Below are 24,643 nucleotides of genomic sequence, written 5' to 3' on the forward strand. Positions count from 1 at the left end.
GATCTCGTTTTTCGTGGCCAAATGTGAACAAAATTTAAAAGACTTTTTCCTGAGAAAAAAACCAAAAAAATCACCCATACCTATATAAGAGTACTCACTACATTCACTATTCATAATCAACCAATCTATAAGCAATAAACTTGAATTGAACTCAAAAAGTGAATATACAACAATTCACAAACTCATAAATGCATGAATATTACGATACACTTCTGTAGTTATTTGAGCATTTTCAGACTTTTCCTGAAAAAAATCAACACCTATATAAAAGAAAATCACTTCCTTCTTTTATACTTAATAAAATAAGAAAAAGAGGGGAAGCTGCACTTTGCAAACGCTAGTGGGAAAGATATGAAAAAGCGGCTCATAAAAAACAATAAGAAATAAGCCTCGAATTTGTAAAAAAAAAAATTAGTATATCTCGAATTCGACCCGACAGACTTTCAGATTAATTCAATGCTTAAGAATTATATTTTCGAGACAGAGTCGAAGCTGCTCTTTACAGACAGTAGCGAGAAAACGACGAAAAAGCAGCTCTATAAAGTGAAATAAGATAAGAAAAGATAACAAAAAGCTTGAACATAAAAACTTTTGCTGCGGCGGATTCGCTCCTACGACTATGGGTTTAGGGACCCCTGTCATCTCATCTGCGCCACGCGCCCTTGATAATTTACAAACGGTAGCCAAAAAAGTACGAATGCTAATAAATAGTGGTGAGTGCTATGCAGCAAAAGTGGCACAAAATACAAATAGTCATAATTTTGCATGTAATAATTTGGAATATAACAAACTGAAGGCATTCACACTAATTTTGCATGTACAAATTTGGGAAGCATCAAACCAAATTATGTATAAATTAGGCATTTCAAAAAACTGTGAATCGGCTTCTGAAATTTTCCTCAATATAAGATTTTATTGAAATAAGTGAAAATATATGAAACTCAATATGTGTTTTTATTATTGTACTGTTGTTTCAAACAAATAGCTTTTTTCGGTTCTTTTGCTGAATTATACATCCATCAACTGTGCTAACTTATTACTAATCGAATGTCAAAGCACATGCAATCGAAAAACCGTGAAGTACGAATGCTAATAAATAGTGGCGAGTGCTATGCAGCAAAAGTGGCACAAAATACAAATAGTCATAATTTTGCATGTAATAATTTGGAATATAACAAACTGAAGGATTTCACACTAATTTTGCATGTACAAATTTGGGAAGCATCAAACCAAATTATGTATAAATTAGGCATTTCAAAAAATTGCGAATCGGCTTCTGAAATTTTCCTCAATATGTGATTTTATTGAAATAAGTGAAAATATATGAAACTCAATATGTGTTTTTATTATTGTACTGTTGTTTAAAGCAAATAGCTTTTTTCGGTTCTTTTGCCGAATTATACATGCATCAACTGTGTTAACTTATTACTAATCGAATGTCAAAGCACATGCAATCAAAAAGCCGTGAAGGTGACACCATAAGTGGCACCAACATTTGCTACTTAGGCTGGGAAAAAGAAAAGTCGTACTATTATACTACGCTCGCTAAAGCAAATAATTCAAGATAATATAATTCTTTGTCAAAATTTGAAATTGAAAAAAAAAACAATTTCGAAAATGTAAAGATTCCTTCAAAAATTATTCGACCAAAAGACTCGAAAACAAATTCGGCGAACATACTTGGATAAAAATCATCTGAACTATTTGATATATAGTTTTAAAAGGTTTTAAGCAAAAAGTACCAAAGCAATTGAAGAGAAAAAATTTTGTGTAACGATTAACAATATACCAAAAAAGGTTTGATATATAGTGAAAATTAGTTATAAAAGTAGCAATTAAAGCTGTCTGCATGAGTGCAACCCGTAAAAGAAAATATTATTGCACCGGATAGAAACAATTCGTAGCGAGCGACAATCCGTAACAAAGCATGACAAGTAGCGAACGCTTTCTCCGCTTCGCTCCGCTACACTCACATTCGGCACGCGAATCAGAGTTTGTTGATCAGTTTAATGTTACGAAACGTTGGCTCACGTGCTTTACCACGTGATTCAAGTATTTCTGTCAGACAAATGTTGACAACTTGAACCAGACATGAAGAAGTCTAGTACCTTATTTGAAAACACTTGGTAATCACAGCTGTAAAAAAAACGTTCACTTCGTTCTAATTCGTTCTACAAAACGCATCTCAATTTTAAAAACACTTATTTTTCAAAGTATGTATTTGAACTCAAAATAAGTTAGGTATGCATCTATCTGCGTAATCTAATTTTTTGATAAAACGGGGCTCACAAAATCACCCAGATCAAGTCCTCCTCTCTCACTCGCCAGCTGAACGACACATGGAATGTCTTTACACGACTCCGAAGCACAGCACAAGATGACCAACTCCTCACACCAGAATTTACCCACAAAGGGGAAAGCGTCACGACCCAAACGCGCACATTTCAAAGCCTGAAACACGACATACAACACCACAACTCAAAAGTTGGAATTATATTTGTACTTACCTCTGATAAGTCATCTGCCTGAAGATTCATCTGCACCGCCCTAAATCACAACAAAGTTAGAATTTACACTGCTGAAATTAGAAACTACACTAACCTTGAACTCTAATTTGGACTTACTGCAGATTGTTTACAGTTTTTCATACATCTATATTAGTAAAAAGTTATCTTCACAGTAAAACAATGCTGATAGATTAAAATTTAAGACAATAATTTGATAGCTGGCTAGATCTATCAATATCAATCAATTCAAATAGCAACCAGTTAAACATATTGCAAGAAATGAAGTAACTAAAAAACAACTGATCTAATGAGTTCCTTAAAGGCTCAAGTTACCAAGAACAGCTGGTTGCTGCGCAAATAGTACAATATGCTCCGACCACGCACATTTTTTTGGTTCATTTTGTTTGTTTGCGAGAAGAGGTGGTCCCAAAAAAAACGAAACAATCCTTAATGACGATACAAAAAGAATTCATTTTGAAGATTAGAGAATACATCGGAAACATACTAACATCTGGATCAGCTCCACACATGGCTTCGTATCAGCCAGTGCCATCGAACATCTGATCTGTGCTCCACGCAGATTGTACTTGGCCACCACGTCATATCTGCACAAACGAACCCCCAAAAACATCTCTGCTCTAATAACTATAAGAAGCGCAACCTTAAATTAGAATGGCCCATAAGATATATACAAAGCAGGAATTAATCAACGCAACTTTTAAATTATGAAGAGCTTAGGAATGCTTATTCTTAACAATGTTTTCCGAATCCCGTTCTTTGAAGAATGATAATTCCAGATCTTTCGCTGAATTTAGAGTAATTTGGATAATTGAATTATAAAGAACAATTCTTCTCAAGTTCTGAGAGCTAAATATTTTTATGTTCACTGAACAGTAAAAATCATAATAACTATGTTGTGGCCCTTTTACTTTGTCCATTTTTAATAGCTTTTTCGCTGGAAATTTGAATGCTAAGAACATAAATACTTACGTTCTTCTTCATTAAGAAATTGCTGGGAACTCAATCAAGCTCAATTATGACTTTTCGAATGTTCTAATTCTAAAATTAAGTTACTCTTTTACGTTTTCATGAGGTAGATATTCTTTGGAAATTTCTCCATCAGCAACTCTATCATGACAATCCTCGGCTCCAGAGCCAGATTCGGAAGCACAATCTTCGCCAGTCTCTCCAGACTCTGGCAGTAGCTCTCACAACACGCATACATGCCATCTTCAACTATGTTGCAACATTGTTTCACTGCTTTTTGGAATAGCACCATGACTGCATTTTGAGGATCTTTGAGTACGTCGCACGCAAATGCAGAAGCGTCCGAGTTTTTGTTCAGTTTCATGAAACGAATCATGAAACTCAAGTAGCTGAAAGGAATAGTCTACTTAACATTTCCAGCCTACTTAACATTTACAATCAGTAGAAGATTGGAGGGGTCATATTCTACTCCAGCTGGGATTCCACCTTCTGACCATAGATATATTACTTTCATACGTCCGGCCGCCCGATGCTTTTTCAGCGGTTTGGGAAAGCTCAGAAGATAAAAAAAGTTACTAAAAATTGCTACAAACCTGCTAGCTGTTTATATTACATCGAACATTGATAATCGAATAATAAAAAACCGCAATACAAAAATTTAAAGTTAATATAACGAACCTTGACCATAGAGTGAGTTTAGATTCAGTGCATTTTTGACCAAACTCTGATTCGAGTGCTTCTTCATAACTGTTCACAACTTCGTCATTCCTCTTCTCTAGTTCTAGGTGGAAACTAAACAGCAAGACGACAGTGGTATCGTCCAATTCCATGATTCAAACTTCGGACGAACAAATGTGTTCAGCTTCAACATCCTAATACTTCAGATGCTAATAAATTGATCCTGATATTTTCCCAATTTTGAAATAGAATTCTTTCGTTATTGTGAAAAAAACTCAATTTCTTGTTTGATTTTTATGTTGAATCCATATGAAGAGATATATTTACCACAACATAACAGCTAAATATTTTTTCTGAGACTCTTCCACTGGTTGGACAGACATGCACTGCAAACTATCAGTCAGACTCAGATACAGCAAACTTCTAAAACATAAACACAATTCAGTATGCCCAAGAATGACCCAAAAATAAATAGAGTAAAAAGCAAGCACAAATGCATACCTGAAATGACTAATGATTTCTTCGGGCGTAGAATTGAAAAAATATTTGAGCGTAGTTTCAACGAAGTATCTCGTAACAGCAGGCCATTTCTTCAAACATACACCATTTTTAAAACAATATTAAATGAGAATATTAAAACAGATAAGAAAACAATTTGAACCTTATTCTGAGATATTTCAGCACATTCCGCACATAGCTCTATTAACTTCGTTGGCTTCTTGACAATAGAATTCATCTTCTCCAAATGCTGAAAAATATCATCGGATCAAAATAACATAAACATTCAATAATTCAAAGCTGAAGCCAAACCACACTTCGCAAACACGAGCAAAATGTCTAAGATACCTCAGCAAATTTAAGAAAACGCTAAAAAAACCAAAACGAAAAAAAAAAACATTGAAATATAAATTGTAGAAAATCCCTATAGTCACGTGTTGACCTCCATAAACCAATAATGCTAATCATACACGAAGCCTATGAAAAAATACTAGTCATTCAAATTTCATACATTTTGCAAATGTGGTGTCATCAATTTTTCGAAGAACATTTTTCTTATTTTGGCATAAAATTCGGTGTATTACGAAATAAAAAAGAAAAACTTTGTCCAAAAATGCTAATCATACAATTTCCATAGATGGAAATTGTGTGACAATCATTTTTTTGATGGCGAGAACAAAAAATTTTTTCAAGTAATTTTGAAATTGGCTCAAAAAAAATTTGTGTTTTCAACCGCAAATCGAAGTTTGTAAATTTAATTTTTTTTTGTGTGTATACTAATATTGGATTTTTTTTCCTTTTCGCTTAATAACCTTTTTCCTCTTTCTTTTGTATGGCATGTTTATGTATGCCTTGATCAATGTCTGATAATTTAAAACTTCAAAAATAATCATCGTTGAAAAATTTTGCTTAAACTTAAAAGTTTGATACTTCCGTTATTTTATTTGTGTAAGACAGAACAAAGACATTTCCAGCCGTTTCCGATGAATTTTTAATGCTAGACGGTCAAACCTTTGGTTACTCTACGTTTGAGTAAACACGGTGCAATGTGTGCGGTTACGAACACATCCAAAAAACATTTGAGAAAGTAAAATGCAAAAAATCATTGTTTTTGGTTTATGGAAAAATGCTAGTCATACAATTTCCATATATGAAAAATCACTTATCATAGACCTTTCATGCAATTTTCTGTACTTATGGAATTGCATGAAAAGTGTATGACTAGCATTTTTCCATTGATGAAGATTGTATGACTAGCATTTTTGCTCAACCTGGGGTTATACCGGGAACAGCCGGTTACTCTGAAAACTCCTCTGAATTTGATGACCACAGTGATGACACAAAAAAAATTTCTAACCCACATTGTTTTGGGTAGCGAGAAAAACTGAAATTTAAACACCAATGCTAAACACAGGCAAAGGTAAGCTTCGTAAATACAAGCGAAGAAGCGGCAAAACGATCTCTTAGCATTTGCGTCTAGAAAAAATTTCAAATAAAAGTTCACAACAGCACTGCAATATCAAGGCTACGCTGTAATAGAAATCAGCACTTAAATTTGAATTTGGGAAAATCAGCCTGTAAGAAAAATTGTTAACTTGAAAAAAAATATGCTCCAATTTGATCACGCTTGCCAATCGCAAGCGAAAACAGAGCATGAACGAAAACGGCCAGAAACAAAAAAAAAACGTTTCTTGGAGGAAAACTGGAAGCGCAAAAACGACATGAAGAAGAAGCAAGAATTTTCAAAAACATATGCCTTGAACAAAAAATCAAAAAAGAGAGACTACATGGTTTGACATCCCGAGCAGGAATCACTTGCCTAAACTTATACTTTTTCTTGGATATCATGCAACAAAGATTGAGCTTGAATAAAATTGATATTGCAAAATCATGTAGTTTAATCAACACATAACTTTAGATTTTGCGTCTACTCCCCGAGTAAATTAGCACAAAAACTAGTTCTTCTCGACGCTCAGAAAAATTTACCAAAAAATCTTCTTGGAATCCAAATAACGAGTGAAATTGCTTTAATGTGATACTTGACCCCAGACTTTATTTTTAATGTGATACCAGACTTGGCCCCTATTTTTTTATATTAGTCAAACCGGGAGAAACAACGCACCATATGACATAGTTCCTTCGCCTCACTTCGTGAAGTGGTCGGAGAAAATCTAGCCAACTGACAGTTGGAAAAAGAGTAATGAACGCAAGAAATTGAAAAACAAACCGACTTGTTTTTCAAAAATCTTCAGCTTTTGAATTTCAAATTCAAAGAAAAAATTAGATGGCCTTAAAGCTCTTTGATTTTGTAGACCAATTAATGATGGAAACTTTTTTGTTAAAATTAACCCAATTTGAGAAAACGGTCAAAATTTTTGATTTCGCTGGGAAATCTGATAAGTAATTTAATTTTTTCAATTTTAGAAGTCGATGACGCTTTCGTGACATTTACAATTTTGCTGTTCGAGAGTGGAGTTTGCCTTCCTTTTAACAAAATAAATGCATTGAACTTAATAAGAAATCACAAGTCAAAACGCGAAATCAAAATTGAGCGTGAACAAATTTTAACACTTTTTCCGGAAAAAAGAAAAAAAATCAGCAAGACCTATACATATATAAGAGTACTCACTACGTTCATTACTCTTAAAAAAACGGAACCTCAAAAACTTAAAAAAAAACTTAAAAATGCACTTCAACCTGATCATAAATAAAAACGTAATTTCCCAACCAATGGAAAAAGTTAGTGGATTGTAAGTAAATCTCTTGCTTTCTCGAATGAATTTAACAGTTCAACTTACTGAATCCAGAGTTGGTTTGATTCCATTGGGGTTGTAGGCAAACTGAACTGTCTGCAAAGCGTAAATAGATAAAAACTCGCAGCATTTTTCTGGGTTGGATGGAAGAAAACAAGTGTAGGAAGATCGCAGACATTCCAGCAGAAGATTATTGGCTCGCTTGTGCCTAGAACAGATCAGTGCTTTATAGCAGGTACCAATTTTTTTAAACCGATTTCATGCTTTTTTCATGTCACAAATTGCGCGCAAAACTCTTAGCTTCAACGCAAGCCAAATTTTGCATACACTTGAAGACAACTATTGAAAATTCAGAACATCAATTAATCAAAGTACTTTCTGCTCTTTTTATTATCCTATAAGAGCGTTCTTAAAATATTGTCCAAAAATTGTAGAATAAAATTGAGTGTTTTCAATGCGACTAGTGAAGATATCTGCTAGAATCCACATGCGCGAAGGACCGAATGCTCGAATATTAAGTCAACCAATCAGAGTTCATTATTCATAATTTCGATGCAAATGAGCGATAAAATTTGTCAGTTTTGGACCGTGTACAGGACATTGATTGGTTGAAAACTTTCAAGCATCCTGTCTTTCGTGCATGACAACTGCCTCAAGAAAGAGAACCTTTAGAACCTTACAGCATCGCACAACTTTCTGCTCTTTTTGATAACCCTATATTCTTAAATATTGTCCAAAAATGATTATAATTTGATACTAATGGAAAATGCGTTGATTTGTCAAGAAAAAGAACTGACTCTTTGTGGAAGTGTAGGAGCCTGGCATAGTTCCTCCTGATATGGAACATAGCCTCCAGATTGGGAAGATCCAAAGCCACGCAGTGACTGCGAACACTTTCCGAAGCAACTGAAACGAGAAAATCTGATCGCATTGTCGTTTTGTATAAATTATTACAAAGTTCACATTAAATCGCATCGAAGAAACATAGATCGGCAAAACGTAAAGTGAAGGGACTTAAAAATAGCTGAAAGCAGCTATAAAACACTTTCCTCACAATTCAGTGAGCAAAAAAATCTGTCCATATTTTTTCAGGGACAAGTACAACTCCATATTTCAGGAATTCGCAAATACAATTTTTAAGCAGAAACATTTCTTATCAAATCGAAAATGCAACACAGAGATGAAGCGAAGCTTCGCACCACTCGTGATACAACACAAATATAAAATAAAACAAAAAGCCGAAAAAAAAAAGAAAATTTTTGAAAAAAAAAACTAGGTCATATAAACTTTCATATGTCTCGATAGAAGTTCATTCCACGCAAACATACCAGACACTTGAATTTCAAATCAGCAACAACGGAACAAAATTTAAAAAAAAAGAAACAACTGTCTTCTTCATTAACAATATGACACACAATTAAAATCAGAGCAAAATGATGTGCTGCAATGCATACCTTCGAACATTTCCAGAATGGCACTGAGATCTGATATTGAACTTGTTGCCCACTCAATTTCAAACGGCTCCTGAAACAATTTCAGTGACATTGCCAAAACTTACAAACTATAATTTTAGGTGATTAGACTTTTAAAAGACTTGCTTTAAAAAACGAGCATATTAAGCGTTCAAAAAACTCATATATAACACATATATTTCTCACGTAGCAAAACTTTGCGTTGACACTGAAAGCAATAACCAATTTGTTTCCGAAATAGGAATAGAGCTCAAAAACATTATATCTCTCTTAGATATCAAGACGAAAGTTAGAATTTGCTGCCATTTTGTTGTGTTACCTACTCCCAATCAATTACGGATTTCACTCACAAATTCAGAGTTTTTCTGCATCCACTGTGGGAAGAATTCGACCATGTGAACATCGAGTGAAGACGGGAGAGAAGATGAGTCATTCAACTGGATGAGGATGAGCCAGAGAAACGACAACTGCTTCGGGTCCAAAAAATGAACCAGAGTGCTGCCGTTTTTGATCAAGTTCTATAAAGAAAAACTTATCAGTCGTTGGCCATTTGATTAGGTATTTTGAAAACAATCGCTGGCGCTTTCAACATTTATAGCAGAAGTTTTTAGCATACATCAATTCCTTATGATATATCCCCTTCCAAAATTCTCCAAAAAATTTGCAAAAGACAGTTGGAAAAGAGTCAATGTACTCAAGAGAACCGGAAAAAAGCGACACATTTTCGACGCATTTGCTATATACGTGTCTTCACTACCTACGTTCATTGACACTTTCAAAATCGGATAGTACCAAATATTGTTTTTTTTTTGAAACAGCACTCACCTGAAGTTTTTCACACACTTTCACGACATGGTTCTTATCTGGCGTTTGACCCCGGAAAGTAAGCAAGTTGATTTTGATAAGCAACAGCATTCGTTGGATGAACAGCACTCCTTTTTGTTGAGCCAGTGCTTTGTCAACTAGCTTGGACAGAACTTCTAGTTTCTTCTTTGCCTTCGTCTCCAGCTCACAGATCTAACATATAATTTAAAAATATTAAAGTTTTACAAAAAAATCTAACATACAATTTAAGCACATTAAAGTTTTACAAAACTTTGCAAATAAAAATCAATTGTAAATTGTAGTACCTTACGAAATCGCGCATAAACAAACAGCGTGAAAATAGAAAATTTGTAACAAGCGGGGGAGTGCAAAAAATCCTTGAAGTTTTGAAGAAATTGACTTTCAACTCAGGAACTTGGATGTATCTTAACTCACCAAATGAAGAATGAAATCTGAGTCCACGTAAGCCAAAGCCTCATTGCACAAACTCACAATACTAGACACTGTATTGAAACTAGTCTTTGCAAACTCCGTCACATAATACTCCCACAACTCCACTGAAGTTCTGTTCACTTCGAGAGATCTAGCTAGCACACTGAGCTTTGCTTTTTGCACGATTTCGTGACTTTTAATTTGGGGGTTGTTTTCGGTCCATTTGGCTAATTCAATCCAAGCTGTGACGTCACCGCTCTCAGACTGAATAAGACTTTTCAATTCTTTCGCGCTTTTTCGGTCACATGAACCATCGAAATATCGAACGTTTCTGTCATTTTGGTCATGAGATGCCCTCAAGCCAATTTGATTTGGGTCTGCGCTTTTGATTTGATTTTGGATCTTGGTCGCAACTTCGATTGCATTTTGAACTTTGGTCTCTTCTAGTTTTGAACGAACATTCGCTAAAACGTCATTGGAATCCGTTGATTGGTCAATCTTCGCTTTTTTCGGATCTTGAGTGGCATCTGAAACTGTTTCTAGTTCTGACACTTGATGTAGACGTTTTCTAGAGTTCAAAGGTCGCCACGATCTGCTTCCAGGCATGATATGGTGTTCCGGAATTGGTTCTCCTGCTTTCAACGACGAAACTCTCGAGCGATTTACTGAGCTAACCATATCTTTTACAATTTGAGATCTTGTCAAATTTGCCAACTCGTTTCTCGCTATCTGCTGTACTATGGTTTCTAGCTTCTTTTGCAAATCATCAAATTGTTCTCTCTTATTCGACACTTGTTTTTGCAGCGACTGTTCCGTAAACACGCAAGATTCTGGCGATATGTGAAGATATGCTAACAGATCACATGCTAATTGCATGCGCGTAAGAGCGTAGTCTTTTGCATGTTGGAACGAGCATAATTTATCTGCACATTGCCCGTGGAGGTCAAATGGACACAGGGCTACGAAGGGGTCAATTGTGTGTGACCACGTGACACTACCTTCGTTTCCTTTGAAGGCGAACAGAAAGTTCGGACAAAACCTGAATCAATTACTCAGTCTTCAAAATTTATAGCCAACAGAGTTGGAAAAAAGTCAACCATGAAACAGAAAAAACTTGTTTTTTGAAAAATGTTAACTTTCAAATAACAAACAAACAATAAATGGCCTTAAAGCTTTTTGAATTTCAACAGCAATTTATAATTGGCATTTTTTGATAAAAATAACCCAATTTGAGAAAACTGGATCATTAGGAAAAAGTTTTATTACGATGGGAAATCTAAAAAATAAACTCCACTTCCGAAATCGATCATGTTTTTAGCGCCATTGTTTTTAGCGCCGGGGAGCCGCGGTGAAGCGGTTACGTGTCCGCCTCTCAATTGAAAGATCGGATGTTCGAGGCCCACCATGATCTGTGCTCGTTGCTTGAGGGTGAGGCAACATTATTTAGCCCAGAAAAATAAGCAAAAAAATTGCATTTAGTTCTTAAGCAGGGCACAACAACGGTTTTCCGTAATGAGCTGTACAGCTCGTATGTTGTTCCTTCAAAAAATAGAAATCCATGTTTTAAGCGCCAATTCAGCTTTCATCATTGGAGAGTGCATTTCACCTCCTACCAAATGCAACTTCTACCAAATTAACTTGAATTGAACTAAAAAAGTTCATAGATATCTTGAATTGAAATTTAAAATTGCATATATACCTAAATGCATCCTTATGTGCATTTATAAGTATGAACGCATCTTTTTTGTTATTAGAGCATTTCAAGTTTTTTCCGGAAAAAAAACGGAAAAAATACAGAGGCGAAGCTGCACTTCGCAAACACTTGCGAGAACACAGGCCTCGAATAAGCAAAAACAAGGCTACGTGTCGGATACAAATCTGTGACCTGGCAAATTTGAGTCTCACGCACTAACCACTCAGCCACTGATGCTTAAAATCCCCAAAAACTAGCCACCAATAACGCAGATATATATGCTAATAAATTGCCAATTCGATGCAGCTAAAGTAGCATCAAATGCAAAAAGACACAAATTTGCATGTAAAAAATTGGAAAGCATTGAGCCAAATTATGGAAAAATTATGCATTTCAAAAAAATTCCGAGATACATTGAGTTGGAAATTTTAGCTATCGAGCTTTTTATTATTGTACTGCTGTTTGAAACAATAAATTTTCGGATCATTTGATAAATTAAAAATGCATCAACTGTGTTGAGTTTTTACTAATCAAATGTTGAAGTACATATGACATACTGCTACCGTAGCCTACCGATTCAAAAGCGCCACCAAAAGTAGCACTTTTATTTGCGACTTAGATTGGAAAAAAGAAAGTTCGTACAAATACACTTTGCTTCACAAGCGTAATTAAGACCTAGATAAGAGTTTTCACTGCGTTCATCGACTCTTTAAAATAAAAATTTCAAAATGATGATTTGTACAATCTATTAAGAGTCTTGACGCATATTTCGAAAAAAAAATTCAGATTGAAACATTTGACTTTCGAGAATATGATTGAAACCTTGAACCCACGTAGTGAAGAGCTCACCTGTAAGATTTAAAAGCTTTCAAAGGACTGTCATAAATGTATTTCACATCATATTTCTCCTCGTCCGCTTTAAATTTAGAAGGATCGAAACTTCCAATTACTCCCATTCCTTTGTACCTTCCGATCTCTGGAGATATCTCTGGCTTCAGGTTTGGTTTCAATTTCCGAATCGAGACATCTTTGATTGACAGCTTCGGCAACTGAAAAAAAAAGCATCCATATAATTGCAAAAAAAGAGATTTCATGGGAAACAGTCAACCTTAGAATAACAAACGAAAAAGTTAATGTCCCTTAAAGCTACTTCAAATTCAACTTCAATTTTAGATTAACATTTTTGACAAAATGTACTAATTTCAGAAAACTGGATCTATAGGTAAATTTTTCATTCCACTAGAAAATGTGAAAATTACAGTCCATTTCGAAACTAAATGGCGCCATTTTTGTGGAGTGTAACTTACGTTATTGTCTTTGGGTTGTAGATATTTCTCACTGTTATTAAAATTAGTCATCATGTCTGCCAATTTAGTCTTCATCGCAGCCAAAAGAACCGCTGGATTTGACTGGAAACTCTTCAGGGGCAAAGACGATCCACTTGCTGCCTTGCTTCCATAATTCAAGTTCTGATCTTTCGTCAACATTATTGAACTTCTACTTCTTGTTAGAGGTCTGCGTCCGGTTGGTGTTTTCACATTTACTAAATCTTTCGCGTCACTTGATGTACCAGAAACTGTACTAGATGATTGCTTTTCTTGAGTAAAATTTTCTGATATGACCAAGTTATTCTTCTGGAGATCTGACTTCGACGGTTGGACATTCCTAGGAACGTATCCTCTTCTGATAATTGACCTGGACACCCTCGAAAGACTGTGCCATTTAGGCGTGTTTGTTTTCCACCTCGTGGGAACATTTTGACCCGAAGCAATCACTGCTGACCTCATCATTGCTAGTTTCTGATTGGTCGCTTCTAACTCCGCTGCTAAACTTGATTTTGCATCTTGTACGCTCGTATTACTTTTCGCTAATGATATCTCTTTTTTCAATGTAGCTACAGAGGTAACTGGTTTTGACTTATCGTCTTTCTCTCGACCAGAAAAACCAGGAATTCCAGTCCTTATTACCAAATTCGAAGCTTCCGACACATCTCTTCGGTTTACTTCAGCGTCTAAACTTCTGGAATCGTCCGTTTTTGTTACTTTTGAGTCTTTAACCCCTGTTTTATCTTGTGTTGTTTCTGTGGTCTTAACAGCACTTGAAGGCTCTCGTTTCTTCCTTTTTCCAGTAGAACCCGCAATTGTTTTTCTGGCCATCAGCCGCACAGGCGTGGTCGCTTTTGGATCACCCACTTTTGGACTTGCTGGTATATCTCTGGTCAAAATAGTGAGACCTCCGACACTCTTCGTCTTTGTGATCGATGTCCGATCAAGTTTAAGTGGACTCCTGATCAGCTTGTTTGAGCTAGCGATGCGTAGTAGTTCTTCTGGTTTTGTCGTTGGATCCATCGTAGAGCTGGTAGATTCTACAGTTTGCGCGACACTCATTTTTTGAAGCAGTTGCTTCTCGAAAGCTATCATTGCCTTATCCTTCTGTTCCAGCTCCAATAGCTAAACGTGAGAAGGAAATTTATCCATCAAAATTTAGAACAGAGGTGAATGCTGGAAGCGAAACAATTTTGTTCTCGGGAAATTTAAATTTTGATGAACTTTTGGAGAAAATAGAAAAAAATATTTTGAGTTTTAAAGGATTAATAGAAAGCAATCAGTTGATTAGCACAAAAAATAATTGAGAAATGGAGAAAATAAATTTCAAAAAATACAAAGTCAAATGATAAATCGACAGACGACAGTATGCCTCCAAATATTAGTAATCAGCCTTTCACATCTTATCGTTGATCGCTGAAATGAAGAGTCTCTGAACTATTCGGAGTACTCAGACTACGCTAACCAAGTTTGAGCCTAAACAACACACAGTTCAGACCAGCTTTAATGTTATCAAAATCGACTGAACAATCCACCCTACACCAAAGTTTCTTCTCACTGTTGTAAGTGTAGTCGGAACAAAAACGACGACGTGAAACCAAATGGCGTAATATACTACCAAAACACGAGAAATAACTCTTCTACCTTTCGGTCGCAGTCACCCGCTGTTTGTCTCAGTGAGTCTATTGTCTTGTGCACTGCTGCCAGCTGCTTCTTCAGATCCGAGGCCAACTGGCCCGCATCCACCAACTTCGCCTGAGTTCTCTTCAGTTGTTTGCGAGTGGACGAGATTGACAGCTCAGTCTCCTCACGCGAAGTCCTGCAAACAGGATGCAATTATCAAAGATTTTTGCTTGCAAGCCACAACAAAACCCTAACTTTTGGTCTCTTACTTAACAAACAACAGTTGCTTCTTGAACTGCTTGATAACTGATGTGCTGAAACTGGAAGCCACTTGAGCGTCACTGGTCGCTGGCACAACAATTCCCACAGATGGCTGTCGCACAACTGCAAGGGAAGATAGGCTTTTAGCGTCAGAAACAGTCACGCCTTCGGCAATTTTTCTCCTGGCAACTGCCGATTCCTCTTCTCTTGCAGACTCTGGTATGCTCTCCGGAGTAACTTCGACACCACTGGCTGAATTCCGGTCACTTGCCTGTAAATATATTTTAAAATAATATTTCCAAGAGGCATTGCATCAATGATATCATCAAGCGCAAAATTTCCTCAAATGCTGAATAGTTAAGAGCTTTGCTAGCCCCAAGAAAGATAATTTGTAGCAGCTGTAAAATGAAAAAGCGCACTACATGGTCATAAAAAACATCTATTATTGACCGGAGTAAATTCTCTTGAAAAAAGGCTACTAAAAATTATGGATTCAATTTAAAAAATATTCGATATCCAATTGAAAGAAAAGAAAACTTTCTACTCTCTATTTATAGTTTTTGGTAAGTATTTTGAAATTAAAAACGTTTTGATTGACATCAACTTACCAAGGAAGCTGATATTCGTGCACTGCGAATCATTTCATCCATGGTCTTCGGAACTTGAGCACACGGCAAAATTTCACCTCCAGTTGAATCCAGATTCGGTTTTTGAGCCTCCGTGACCAAATCTGATTCTCTTGCTATCACATTTTCAAATTGACTTGGCGAATCACTATTTTCATGCTGCTCTTTTTCGCTTATTTTCTCAGTTGGTTGATTTGATTTTTCAGATTTCTTCGTTTTACTTTCGGTTGTACTATACGCTTCATTCGATCCTGATTCTATGTTTCCCACATTGCCTTGTTGCTTTTGATCACTAATAGCGGGTTTCGTTTCAAAACCAGTTTTAATCGACTCCATTTTTGTGTCTTTTGTTTCTTCTTCATCGTCAATATCAAAAATATCAAATATATTTCTGTGACCAGGCGGCGTCTTGTCAGGTGCTGTTTCGTTCCTCAAATATTCATTTGAAGCTTTCGATTCCGAATTACCAGTGTCCTTAACTATTTCTTTGTCCTTCTTTTTATGATCGAGAACAACACTTGATTCCGTGTTAGTTTTAATGTTGGCTGCAGAACTCGTCATGCATGATGTGTCTTGATTTTCTATAACTGCACGATTTTCTTGATATTCGGTTCCGCAACTTTCAGACACAACTTGGCTAGACAGTTCTGAATCCGATAAACTTGAAACTAGATCATCAACCGGAGTTTCAGCAACGACTTCATCACTATTTTGCCTCACAAATTGAAACTTATTTTCAGAAAACGGGTCCGTATTCAACGCTATCTTTCCAACGTGCCTCTTTCTTGCGAACGGATTCAAACTACTTTTTCCATACTTTTTAGAATCAATTTTCAAATCAACGTCAATAATCGAGTTTGACACATCACTTGGAGTCCAACTTAGCATTGACGCCATGTGTTTTCCACTTAGCACACTACTCGAAGGACCTGCAACTCCTGATGACGTTTGTGATACGATGTCTGAATCGGATAACGAAGCACCATACCAATCGCCCTCATTAAGATTGCATTCCTCGTCACTGCTTTCATATCTTTCCCCTCCAAAATTTATAACCAGTGGGGGGTGTTTCGGTGCCTGGCAGTCGTAATTTACACGCTTAGCGTTCACTTTTGAAAACGGGTTCTTTTTAACCCCACTCCTCGTTGCTCCGATGTTCGATTTGGATGTTGCGAACCTTGAGATCCGTTTCTGGTTTAAAGCAGGACTACTTTTCATCATTTTAAATTGAATTGACTTAGCAATTACAGCCTTTGCTACAGGTTTTGCGACGCGTCCCGATAAGCTAACAGAGTTTCGTTTGATTCTGCGGCGGTTAATCAAGACGCGCTGATTTGTTTGATGTGTTTGTTTCTCCATAGCCAATGAAAAATCAGATGCAGAATTGGTTGGCTTTGAATTCTGGTTGATAAGTTGGAACTTATGATTCTTAACTTGAAATGAAGGTGACGATCCCGCGCCAGACATTTTTTGAAATGACTGGAGTTTCAACAACGCTCCAGTCAAAGTTACATTACTTGTATTTTTACTAGTACAAGCAGCAATTCCATCTTTCTTTTGCTGTGTGACTTGTGATTCAACGGCAACTTTACTTCTCAGATATGACTTCGCTTCATCTTGGGACATTTTCAATTCCGGGTTAGTTGTACTGCTAAATGGAGCCTTTGTTTCTAAGTTCAACTTCGCTTGTACAATTCTGCTATTGTCGATGACAGATGTATTTTGACCGGGAAGTTTTATACGCGTATCGCTACTAAGAAACTGTGATGCACCTAATTTGTTGACAAAAGGGGAAGTTATTTTGCCAGATTGCTTTGGATTGGAATGTTTTTGAGTCTTCTCTGCATATATTTTTTCCGCCCCATCATTATTTTCTTTATCACCGACGGCTGATTCAATTTTTTTCGAGATTTCTGTTTTAGCGTTTTCCTTTTCTGTTCCCATTGAAAGTACCTGCACCTCTTTTTCATTATCTTTGGATTCCGATAATTGAGCGGTAGTTTTTGATTCCAGTACTTTAGTTGGCAAATCATCAGAATCCGAAACTGTTTTGAGGCTCCCAATGCTCTTAGACACATCAGAGAATTTGGTATTAATTTCTTTCAATGTATTCGAAGCTTCTTTTCTCAACTCTTCCAATTCCAGATCCTCTTTATCCTTTTCCACCATTGATTTCATGGCTTCTCTTCTTAATTCCAGTAATTCTATTTCTTCGTCGTCTGAACTGGACTCCGTACTTCCACTATTTGGATTCCTTTGTCCAGGATTAACAGCTTCCTCTGGCTCCTCGTAAAACGACTCTGTATCATCAAAATCATCTTCATCGTTTGAGATCGGAATTAGACTTTCAGAAGTTGGTGAGTTTTCGATTTCAACCACTTTAATATCGTCTTCGATCGGGACAATCAGTGGCGGGGATACCGACTTCTCCGGTTCCTGTGGAACTACAATCCTTGATCTCCGAGTGTTGGAAGAACTAGTACTGCTGCTTGGTTGATGCCTTTTAGCTCGACGCTTCTGTGCCATCGAGGCCACCGCCTCTTGCCAAAGACGAAGGTTCTCATTTTCAATAGAAGACTCATCGTTTTTGGAACCACTCATTGAACTATTGCTACTTTCAATGACGTATAAAGCTGGTTGAATAGATTGTCCTCCTGGCCTCAAAACATCAGGTGGTTCTTCAACCGAGATCTGGTTTCCGATATTGCGTATACTTTCTCTTGTTTCACACGACTGTAGATGCGATGATAGGGGTGCAATAGTAATGGTTGGTCGCTTTATTGAGGGCATCAAGTAAGACCCTTTTCCCGTACTTTGACTGCTTGTTTGAGGTCCTTTGTTCGCATCTGCAATTCCCCATTGATACCGCATGTCAACATCACGAGGAACATTCGGAGCTGGTTTCAAAGGGGATCCTATACTGCGATAGTCAATGTCACCTGAGTTGATCAATCCAGGTGGTCTCATCGTACGCAATTGAGATGGCGGTGGAGGCAATTGTTTCTTAAACGGGGGAGGATCTGAAAAGTTTGAACAGTTTTTTTTAATGAAACCAGCATAATTACTGCCAAAGTAAACAAGATATCCGTTTTGGGTCGTTTTAATGCGCTTTTGAAATATACAAGGCATAATCGACATTAGTTCTCTTCGAAAAATGAATAACAAACGAAACAAAAAACTTAGCCCAAAACCTTTGATGAAACAAAAAAAAAAGATTCTGTTTTCAGAATCTTTTTACTGCCAAGAAAGCGCTACATAATGCTTCCTAAACTAGTTTTCCTTTTATCACAAGGTTAAACAAAAAACCAACTCCTATATATTTTCATAATACATGTTATTTATCAAACAGGATTTTCATCATGTCGAAGCAAAACTAGAAAAAAAAACTCACTGTTCTGTGGCGTCGGTAGAATCCCTCCTATCATCCTATTTTGACTATTCGCCATCGGTTTCTGAAGTCTGTTCTGACTAATCATTTCTCCAGTCGAAGACAAATGCTCTTGTAACTTCAGTGGCGAATAACTGACCACCTGTTTGAGACTTCTTTGCGGCCCATTTTCCATACGAGGTGGAGGGGGGTTCGACGGAGGGGGCGGTGGGGGAATTTTCTCAATTTTCGGCGGCAACGGTGGAATCGGCGGAACGATTGAGGAAGGCAGAGAAGTTGGAATGTTAAGAGGAAGTTGTTGACACTGCATTTGATTTGGATGCGTCTGCATTGCATTGTGAAGAGACCACAACGCGAATGGTGGCGGGGGTAAAAAGTTGGGCATTTGTGGTCGAAACTGAACATTTCCACCTTGTGGTGTAAAAGCTGGCAACTGCACTGATGTTTGGACAGCTGGATTTTGGTCCTTGTTAACAGTTTGGTTGACAAAGGGTGCTGGTTTTTCAGAACGTGAAATTTTTTCGTCATCTGATAGAGGCGGCGTTGCTTCAGCAGATCCGAATAAAATTGGGACCCCGCCTAAAATTAAACCCCGCCAATCCTTTATTAAATTATAATGCATAAAGTTTATTTTCAAAAATGATTTTTGGCATAATCCCAATAGAATTGCCAGAACCAAAAACGATCATCCAGGAAGGCAGCGCTAAACTGGAAGATGACTCCTCAATTATTCTGATTTTCTGCGTTTTTGCTTCTCAAAGAGATGCGAGAACAACAGAACTTTCAGGATAAATTGAGCAATCTCCCAACAATTGACTTATCGCAGCAAGCAAAAACGAAAACATAGCCAACTGACAGTTGGAAAAGAGTAATGAACGCAAATAAAGAGGAAAAAAATTGACTTGTTTTTTGAGAAAAAATCTGTCTGCGAATTTCGAACAAAAAAAAACAGATGGCCTTAAACCTCTTTGATTTTCTAGAACAGTTTATAACTGACAATATTTTCATGAAGATTACCCAATTCGAGACACAGAGGCGAAGTTGCAATTCGCATACAGAAGCAAAAATGTGACCGATAACGCTACTGGGAAAACTGAATGAGTAAAACTTTGAGTCTACTAAATTTCATAGGTGACGCACGCCAATTATGAATCTACATAATTGCTAAGTGCCGCAAGCCAATTATGCCGCATTAGCAGTCCCAATCAATTTGAAAAAAAAATTACCAACAAAATTGCCTCCATTTATAGAGCGGATGCATTTTAATTATTATACGAAAAATTTCATCAAAAACATCCGACCCTGCCCAGGTTCGAACTCTCTTACTTTGTTGTGGCTCTCCTTCCCTACCTCTACGCAACATATCCATCATGTCTTGAAGCTAAAGTGCTATTTGTAATGTAATAGTCTGTGTCAATATCCTTAGCATTGACTGTACTTAATATCTGGATCAAAATGAACACTTTCAAAATGAACACATTTTGTCGCAACAATTGCATCGCAACAATATTTGCGACTTAGGTTGAAAAAAAAAGAAAATTCATACTATAACACAAGGTATGCTTGTGTGGAATCTGGATCAATCGGTAAACATTTAGTTCGCTGGGAAATCTGACAATTAAACTACTTTTGAAACTAGAAGTCGATCACGTTTTTGGTGACCTTTTCACTTTTGCTGTTCAATAGTCGGGTTTGCTTTCCTTTTAAAAATGGAAATGAGAATTGATTAAATTTTTTAAAAAATCACAAGTCAAACCGCAAAAAAAAATCAAACTTCAGAAGTCGATCACGATAGTGGGCTTTGCCTTGCTTTAATAATGGAACAGCGCTGAACTTAAAAAAAAGTCAAACAGCGAAAAATCAAAATAAAGAAGCCGATCACATTTTAGTGACCTTTACACTTTCGCTGTTCGATAGCGGAGTTTGCCTTCCTTTCAACAAAGGAAATGAACTGAACTTAAAAAGAAACCATAAATCAAACCGCGAAAACGTGATTTTGAGACTGAACTATGTCCTGAAAAAAAATCATCAAAACCTATATAAGAGTCTAAACTAAGTTGATCGACTCATAAGACCACAACAACGTTCACTGTCAAAGGCAAACAGGTGGTGATCGGCAAGTAGCACACAATAAATATGCTGACTGAGTTATTTTTATAGTGTCGAAAAAAAATCGACCATTTTTCAAACTTTTTTTGATTTTTTGTTAATGCGGTCATTTCTTTGAGCTAAGCAAATCGCCAGGGTTGATGTTCCAATCTGTTTTCTAGATACCAAAAATTGCTCCATGTAGCACCTTAATATGGTACCTAATTGCTTATGTTTCGTCATTAAAGACAAAAAAGCCGGCTTAATGTGCGACCAAATGAGAGAATCTGGCATATAATTTCATTTAAATGAAACTAGTTCCAAGTGAATATAATTATGCCTCAAGAACCTATTGATATATCTCTCCTCGCGCGGGAAGACGAGAGGTCGCTTTGGAACACTTTCTATATTTGACGTTGAGGTTTATTGAAATTCAAGAAACTTTCATCTTTACACTGTGGTTTGATACCGTTAACGTTAATTACAAAAATAATGGCTCAATAGATAAAGTGCAAAAGATAACCTTGGCCATCTGGCTCTTCTGGACTTTCGATGTCCATCGAAGACTCGTTTCCATTGTCAATTGATTCCGAAAAACTTTCCGTCTTTTTCTTTTCTCTGTCTTCGGTTAGGGTATCCGCTATTCGGCGCAAATTTTCTTTCGACAGACAAGCTCTTTCTAGTGTTGATGCCTAAAAAGTAAATATCGAATCCAGGATGACCACAAATGCATAAAAAAAAACGTGATAATTTCCACGCAAAAACAACACAAACAAAACGATTTGAAAGCACCTCATATATCAAATTAAAACACTGAAAGTCTGAAATACAACCTCAACAAAAAGTCTCCGAGAAATACATTGCCCACAGAGACAAAGCTGATCTTCTCACCTCTTGCGATACATCACAAACATAACATGTCTACTAAGCCGATGTAATGAGCTGAATTTCAAATTTCGAACAAAAAATGATGGAAAAAACCATCCAACAAAGATTTCAAATCACGTTTTCTCTCGAATGAAAATCATTTTTAGAAGACACATGTCGAAAATGGTAATTTTCTGCCTTAACCGAGCATTAGATTACAAAGCGGTAACTAAGCCGACAATAATTTAGCTATGTAACGGAATTGAACCCCGACCAGCATATTAACAGCCTCATATCCTCGCTCTGCAACATGGTCGCTTGACGATAGGCAAACACCAGCTACTAACGAAGCAGATAGAAAAGATCCTATTAGATTATCAATACTAGGCAGCAAAAGTACCACCAAAACAGCACATTTATTCGCAAGTTTCAACGTCGATTAGTAAAAAACAGTGCGTTCATTATGTTAATGGTGTAAGAATGCGTTATTATACAGACAGTTGGTATTAATCAAAAAGATCAAACTGTATGGAAAAATGTTAAAATTGCAAAAAACACGTCCAGAAACAGAATCGACGGCAATCATTGGAAACTCAAAAGCAATTATCCAGAAATTATTCAAATTTTGGCGACAGCTGAGCGGGAAAAACTTAACTAACTTACAATAGAACCGAAAAAAATGGCTGTCATGCAAAAACTCTCAACTGAACTTCCCTTACAACTACCTAAAAATTAGGTCACTAAACCAGTAAATTACATAGAGGCGAAGCTGCAATTCGCAAACTCTAGCATTAAAATGACAAAGCAGCTCAATCAATTGAAAAAACGGAGAGGTAAATATAAGCTTTGAAAATTAATTTTTCTGCTGTGGCGGATTCGATCCTGCGACCGGGAGCATTAGATTTCCCTGTCCTCGCAACTGCGCAGGTTCCCTTGACAAGTTACAAACACTAGCGACAAATAGAGCAGCTACACATGCTAAGAAACCGCCAATGCTATGGAGCAAAAGTTACCAGATATAAAAAGACACAATTTGCTAGTAAAACATCTACAATATAACAAGCTGAAGACATCCACACTAATTTTGCATGTAAGTAATTGGAAAGCATAAAGCCAAATTATGTATAAATTATCCATTTCAAAAAAAAGGGGAGACATATCGAGTTGGAAATTTTCTTTAAATCAGTTTTTAATTGTACTTTTGTTTGAAACAGTTAGCGCTTTTCGGTTCATTAGATGGATTCAAAAATGCATCAACTGTGTTAACTTATTACTAATCGAATGTCAAAGCGCATCCAACCAAATACTGCAAAGGTGCCCCAAATGAGGCACCAATATTTCCAAAAAGAATAGTCGTACTATTACAGTACGCTCGCAAGTGTAATAAGACGAAATCATTTAAGCCGATTTAATTTTTTTAAGAAAACAAAAAAAGCCAAATAAACTAAGTCAATGCTAGTAAAATTACAATTTGAAGGAGTATTTCAAAGCACTAGAAGCAACTGCATATAAAAATGCGTCCAAAAAAAAAACAGATCCTGGTGAGATTTGAGTCCACGATCTTTGCCGTCCCTGGCGTTTTCTTTACCTCCAGGCTCAGTCTGTATTCCGATTTGGTAACGCTTGCTACTCGCGGGAGTAGAAAAATCAAAAGTCAAACTGCACGAAATCAATTCAGCGTAGTCTTTTTTCAAAAAACTAGAGATTAGGAATATCCGAAAGTCATAGAAAAATCATAAATTTAAAAAACATTTTTTGTACGAAAATGACTAGAAAAATAAAAACCAAAGACTTTTTTTTGCAGTTTTTGAATTTTGATTCAAAAAGGTGCTAAAAAAATGTACTCAAAAAAAACTGTACTCGAATAAAACTAAGTTTTTACAGCTTAAATTAAGCTATTGCAAGCTTTCAGGCAATTGTAAGCCTGCTTAACTTGCTCTTAATTAGACGAACATCAAAAATATGACACCGGTTTTTCTGACACTGGGAAATTCTCACACCCGAATGCAAAGTTCCTCCCCATTTTTCGAAGCGTCGTTTGGAACAAAAATCATCAAGACATATACAAGAAATTTCTCTAAATTCATTGACTCTTAACCAACTATTCAACTAGGTAAAAAAAATCAGCGGAAAACGAACTTGAGCGTGAACAATTTTTCTGAAAAAAAGAACGAAACGAACACAGCCTAAACAAGTGTTTTCACTTGGTGCATTGACGCGTAGAAGCCCCGGAAACTACGGGATTTACGAACCAGAAAATGAGTCAGCAAAGTATAGATATCATGTTTTCGCAATTGAATTATCTAATGCTCAAACACATTAACTGAACACGATTATAGAAAAAAAATCAAGACAACAACCTAAGCACGCGTTTCCTTTTAAAAACCATTTTCTGATTCATTTACTTTGTTTACGAAATTTTTGTTTTATTTCACAGACCTTGTTTGATGATAGTGGACGAAAAGATTGTTTCCGTTGCTCTTCAATTGCACGTTCTGATGGCACTATTTTATACACCTTCTCGTTTCTGTCAGTCAATTTTGCACTAGGTAAGAGTTCGCTGTAAAGTTCTTCGATGTCACTGTCCACCAGCTTTTCATTTGACTTCTGTAAAAAAAAT

At 36.5% G+C, this 24,643-nt stretch overlaps 1 protein-coding gene across 2 annotated transcripts in view; it reads right to left on the minus strand.

Moving 5' to 3' along the window:
- Window positions 1-2,222: 2,222 nt before the first annotated feature.
- Window positions 2,223-24,643, minus strand: part of LOC134851579 (uncharacterized) — a 210,817-nt gene continuing 188,396 nt past the window's right edge. For both annotated transcript variants that reach the window (XM_063867722.1, XM_063867721.1), the window contains 22 exons: window positions 24,463-24,630; window positions 21,680-21,848; window positions 19,072-19,647; window positions 15,663-18,700; window positions 15,063-15,325; window positions 14,815-14,989; window positions 13,153-14,295; window positions 12,695-12,894; window positions 10,156-11,191; window positions 9,721-9,912; window positions 9,246-9,413; window positions 8,878-8,947; window positions 8,221-8,329; window positions 7,469-7,631; window positions 4,834-4,920; window positions 4,674-4,762; window positions 4,500-4,595; window positions 4,173-4,286; window positions 3,590-3,883; window positions 3,017-3,112; window positions 2,508-2,547; window positions 2,223-2,451 (listed from right to left, as the gene is read on the minus strand). In XM_063867722.1, coding sequence (XP_063723792.1) covers window positions 2,263-2,451; window positions 2,508-2,547; window positions 3,017-3,112; window positions 3,590-3,883; window positions 4,173-4,286; window positions 4,500-4,595; window positions 4,674-4,762; window positions 4,834-4,920; window positions 7,469-7,631; window positions 8,221-8,329; window positions 8,878-8,947; window positions 9,246-9,413; window positions 9,721-9,912; window positions 10,156-11,191; window positions 12,695-12,894; window positions 13,153-14,295; window positions 14,815-14,989; window positions 15,063-15,325; window positions 15,663-18,700; window positions 19,072-19,647; window positions 21,680-21,848; window positions 24,463-24,630 — 8,475 coding nt within the window. In that variant the 3' untranslated portion in view covers window positions 2,223-2,262. The remainder of the gene's footprint in view (window positions 2,452-2,507; window positions 2,548-3,016; window positions 3,113-3,589; window positions 3,884-4,172; window positions 4,287-4,499; window positions 4,596-4,673; window positions 4,763-4,833; window positions 4,921-7,468; window positions 7,632-8,220; window positions 8,330-8,877; window positions 8,948-9,245; window positions 9,414-9,720; window positions 9,913-10,155; window positions 11,192-12,694; window positions 12,895-13,152; window positions 14,296-14,814; window positions 14,990-15,062; window positions 15,326-15,662; window positions 18,701-19,071; window positions 19,648-21,679; window positions 21,849-24,462; window positions 24,631-24,643) is intronic.

The sequence above is a fragment of the Symsagittifera roscoffensis genome, chromosome 7, assembly GCF_963678635.1.
Source record: "Symsagittifera roscoffensis chromosome 7, txSymRosc1.1, whole genome shotgun sequence".
NCBI classification, from domain to species: domain Eukaryota; kingdom Metazoa; phylum Xenacoelomorpha; order Acoela; family Convolutidae; genus Symsagittifera; species Symsagittifera roscoffensis.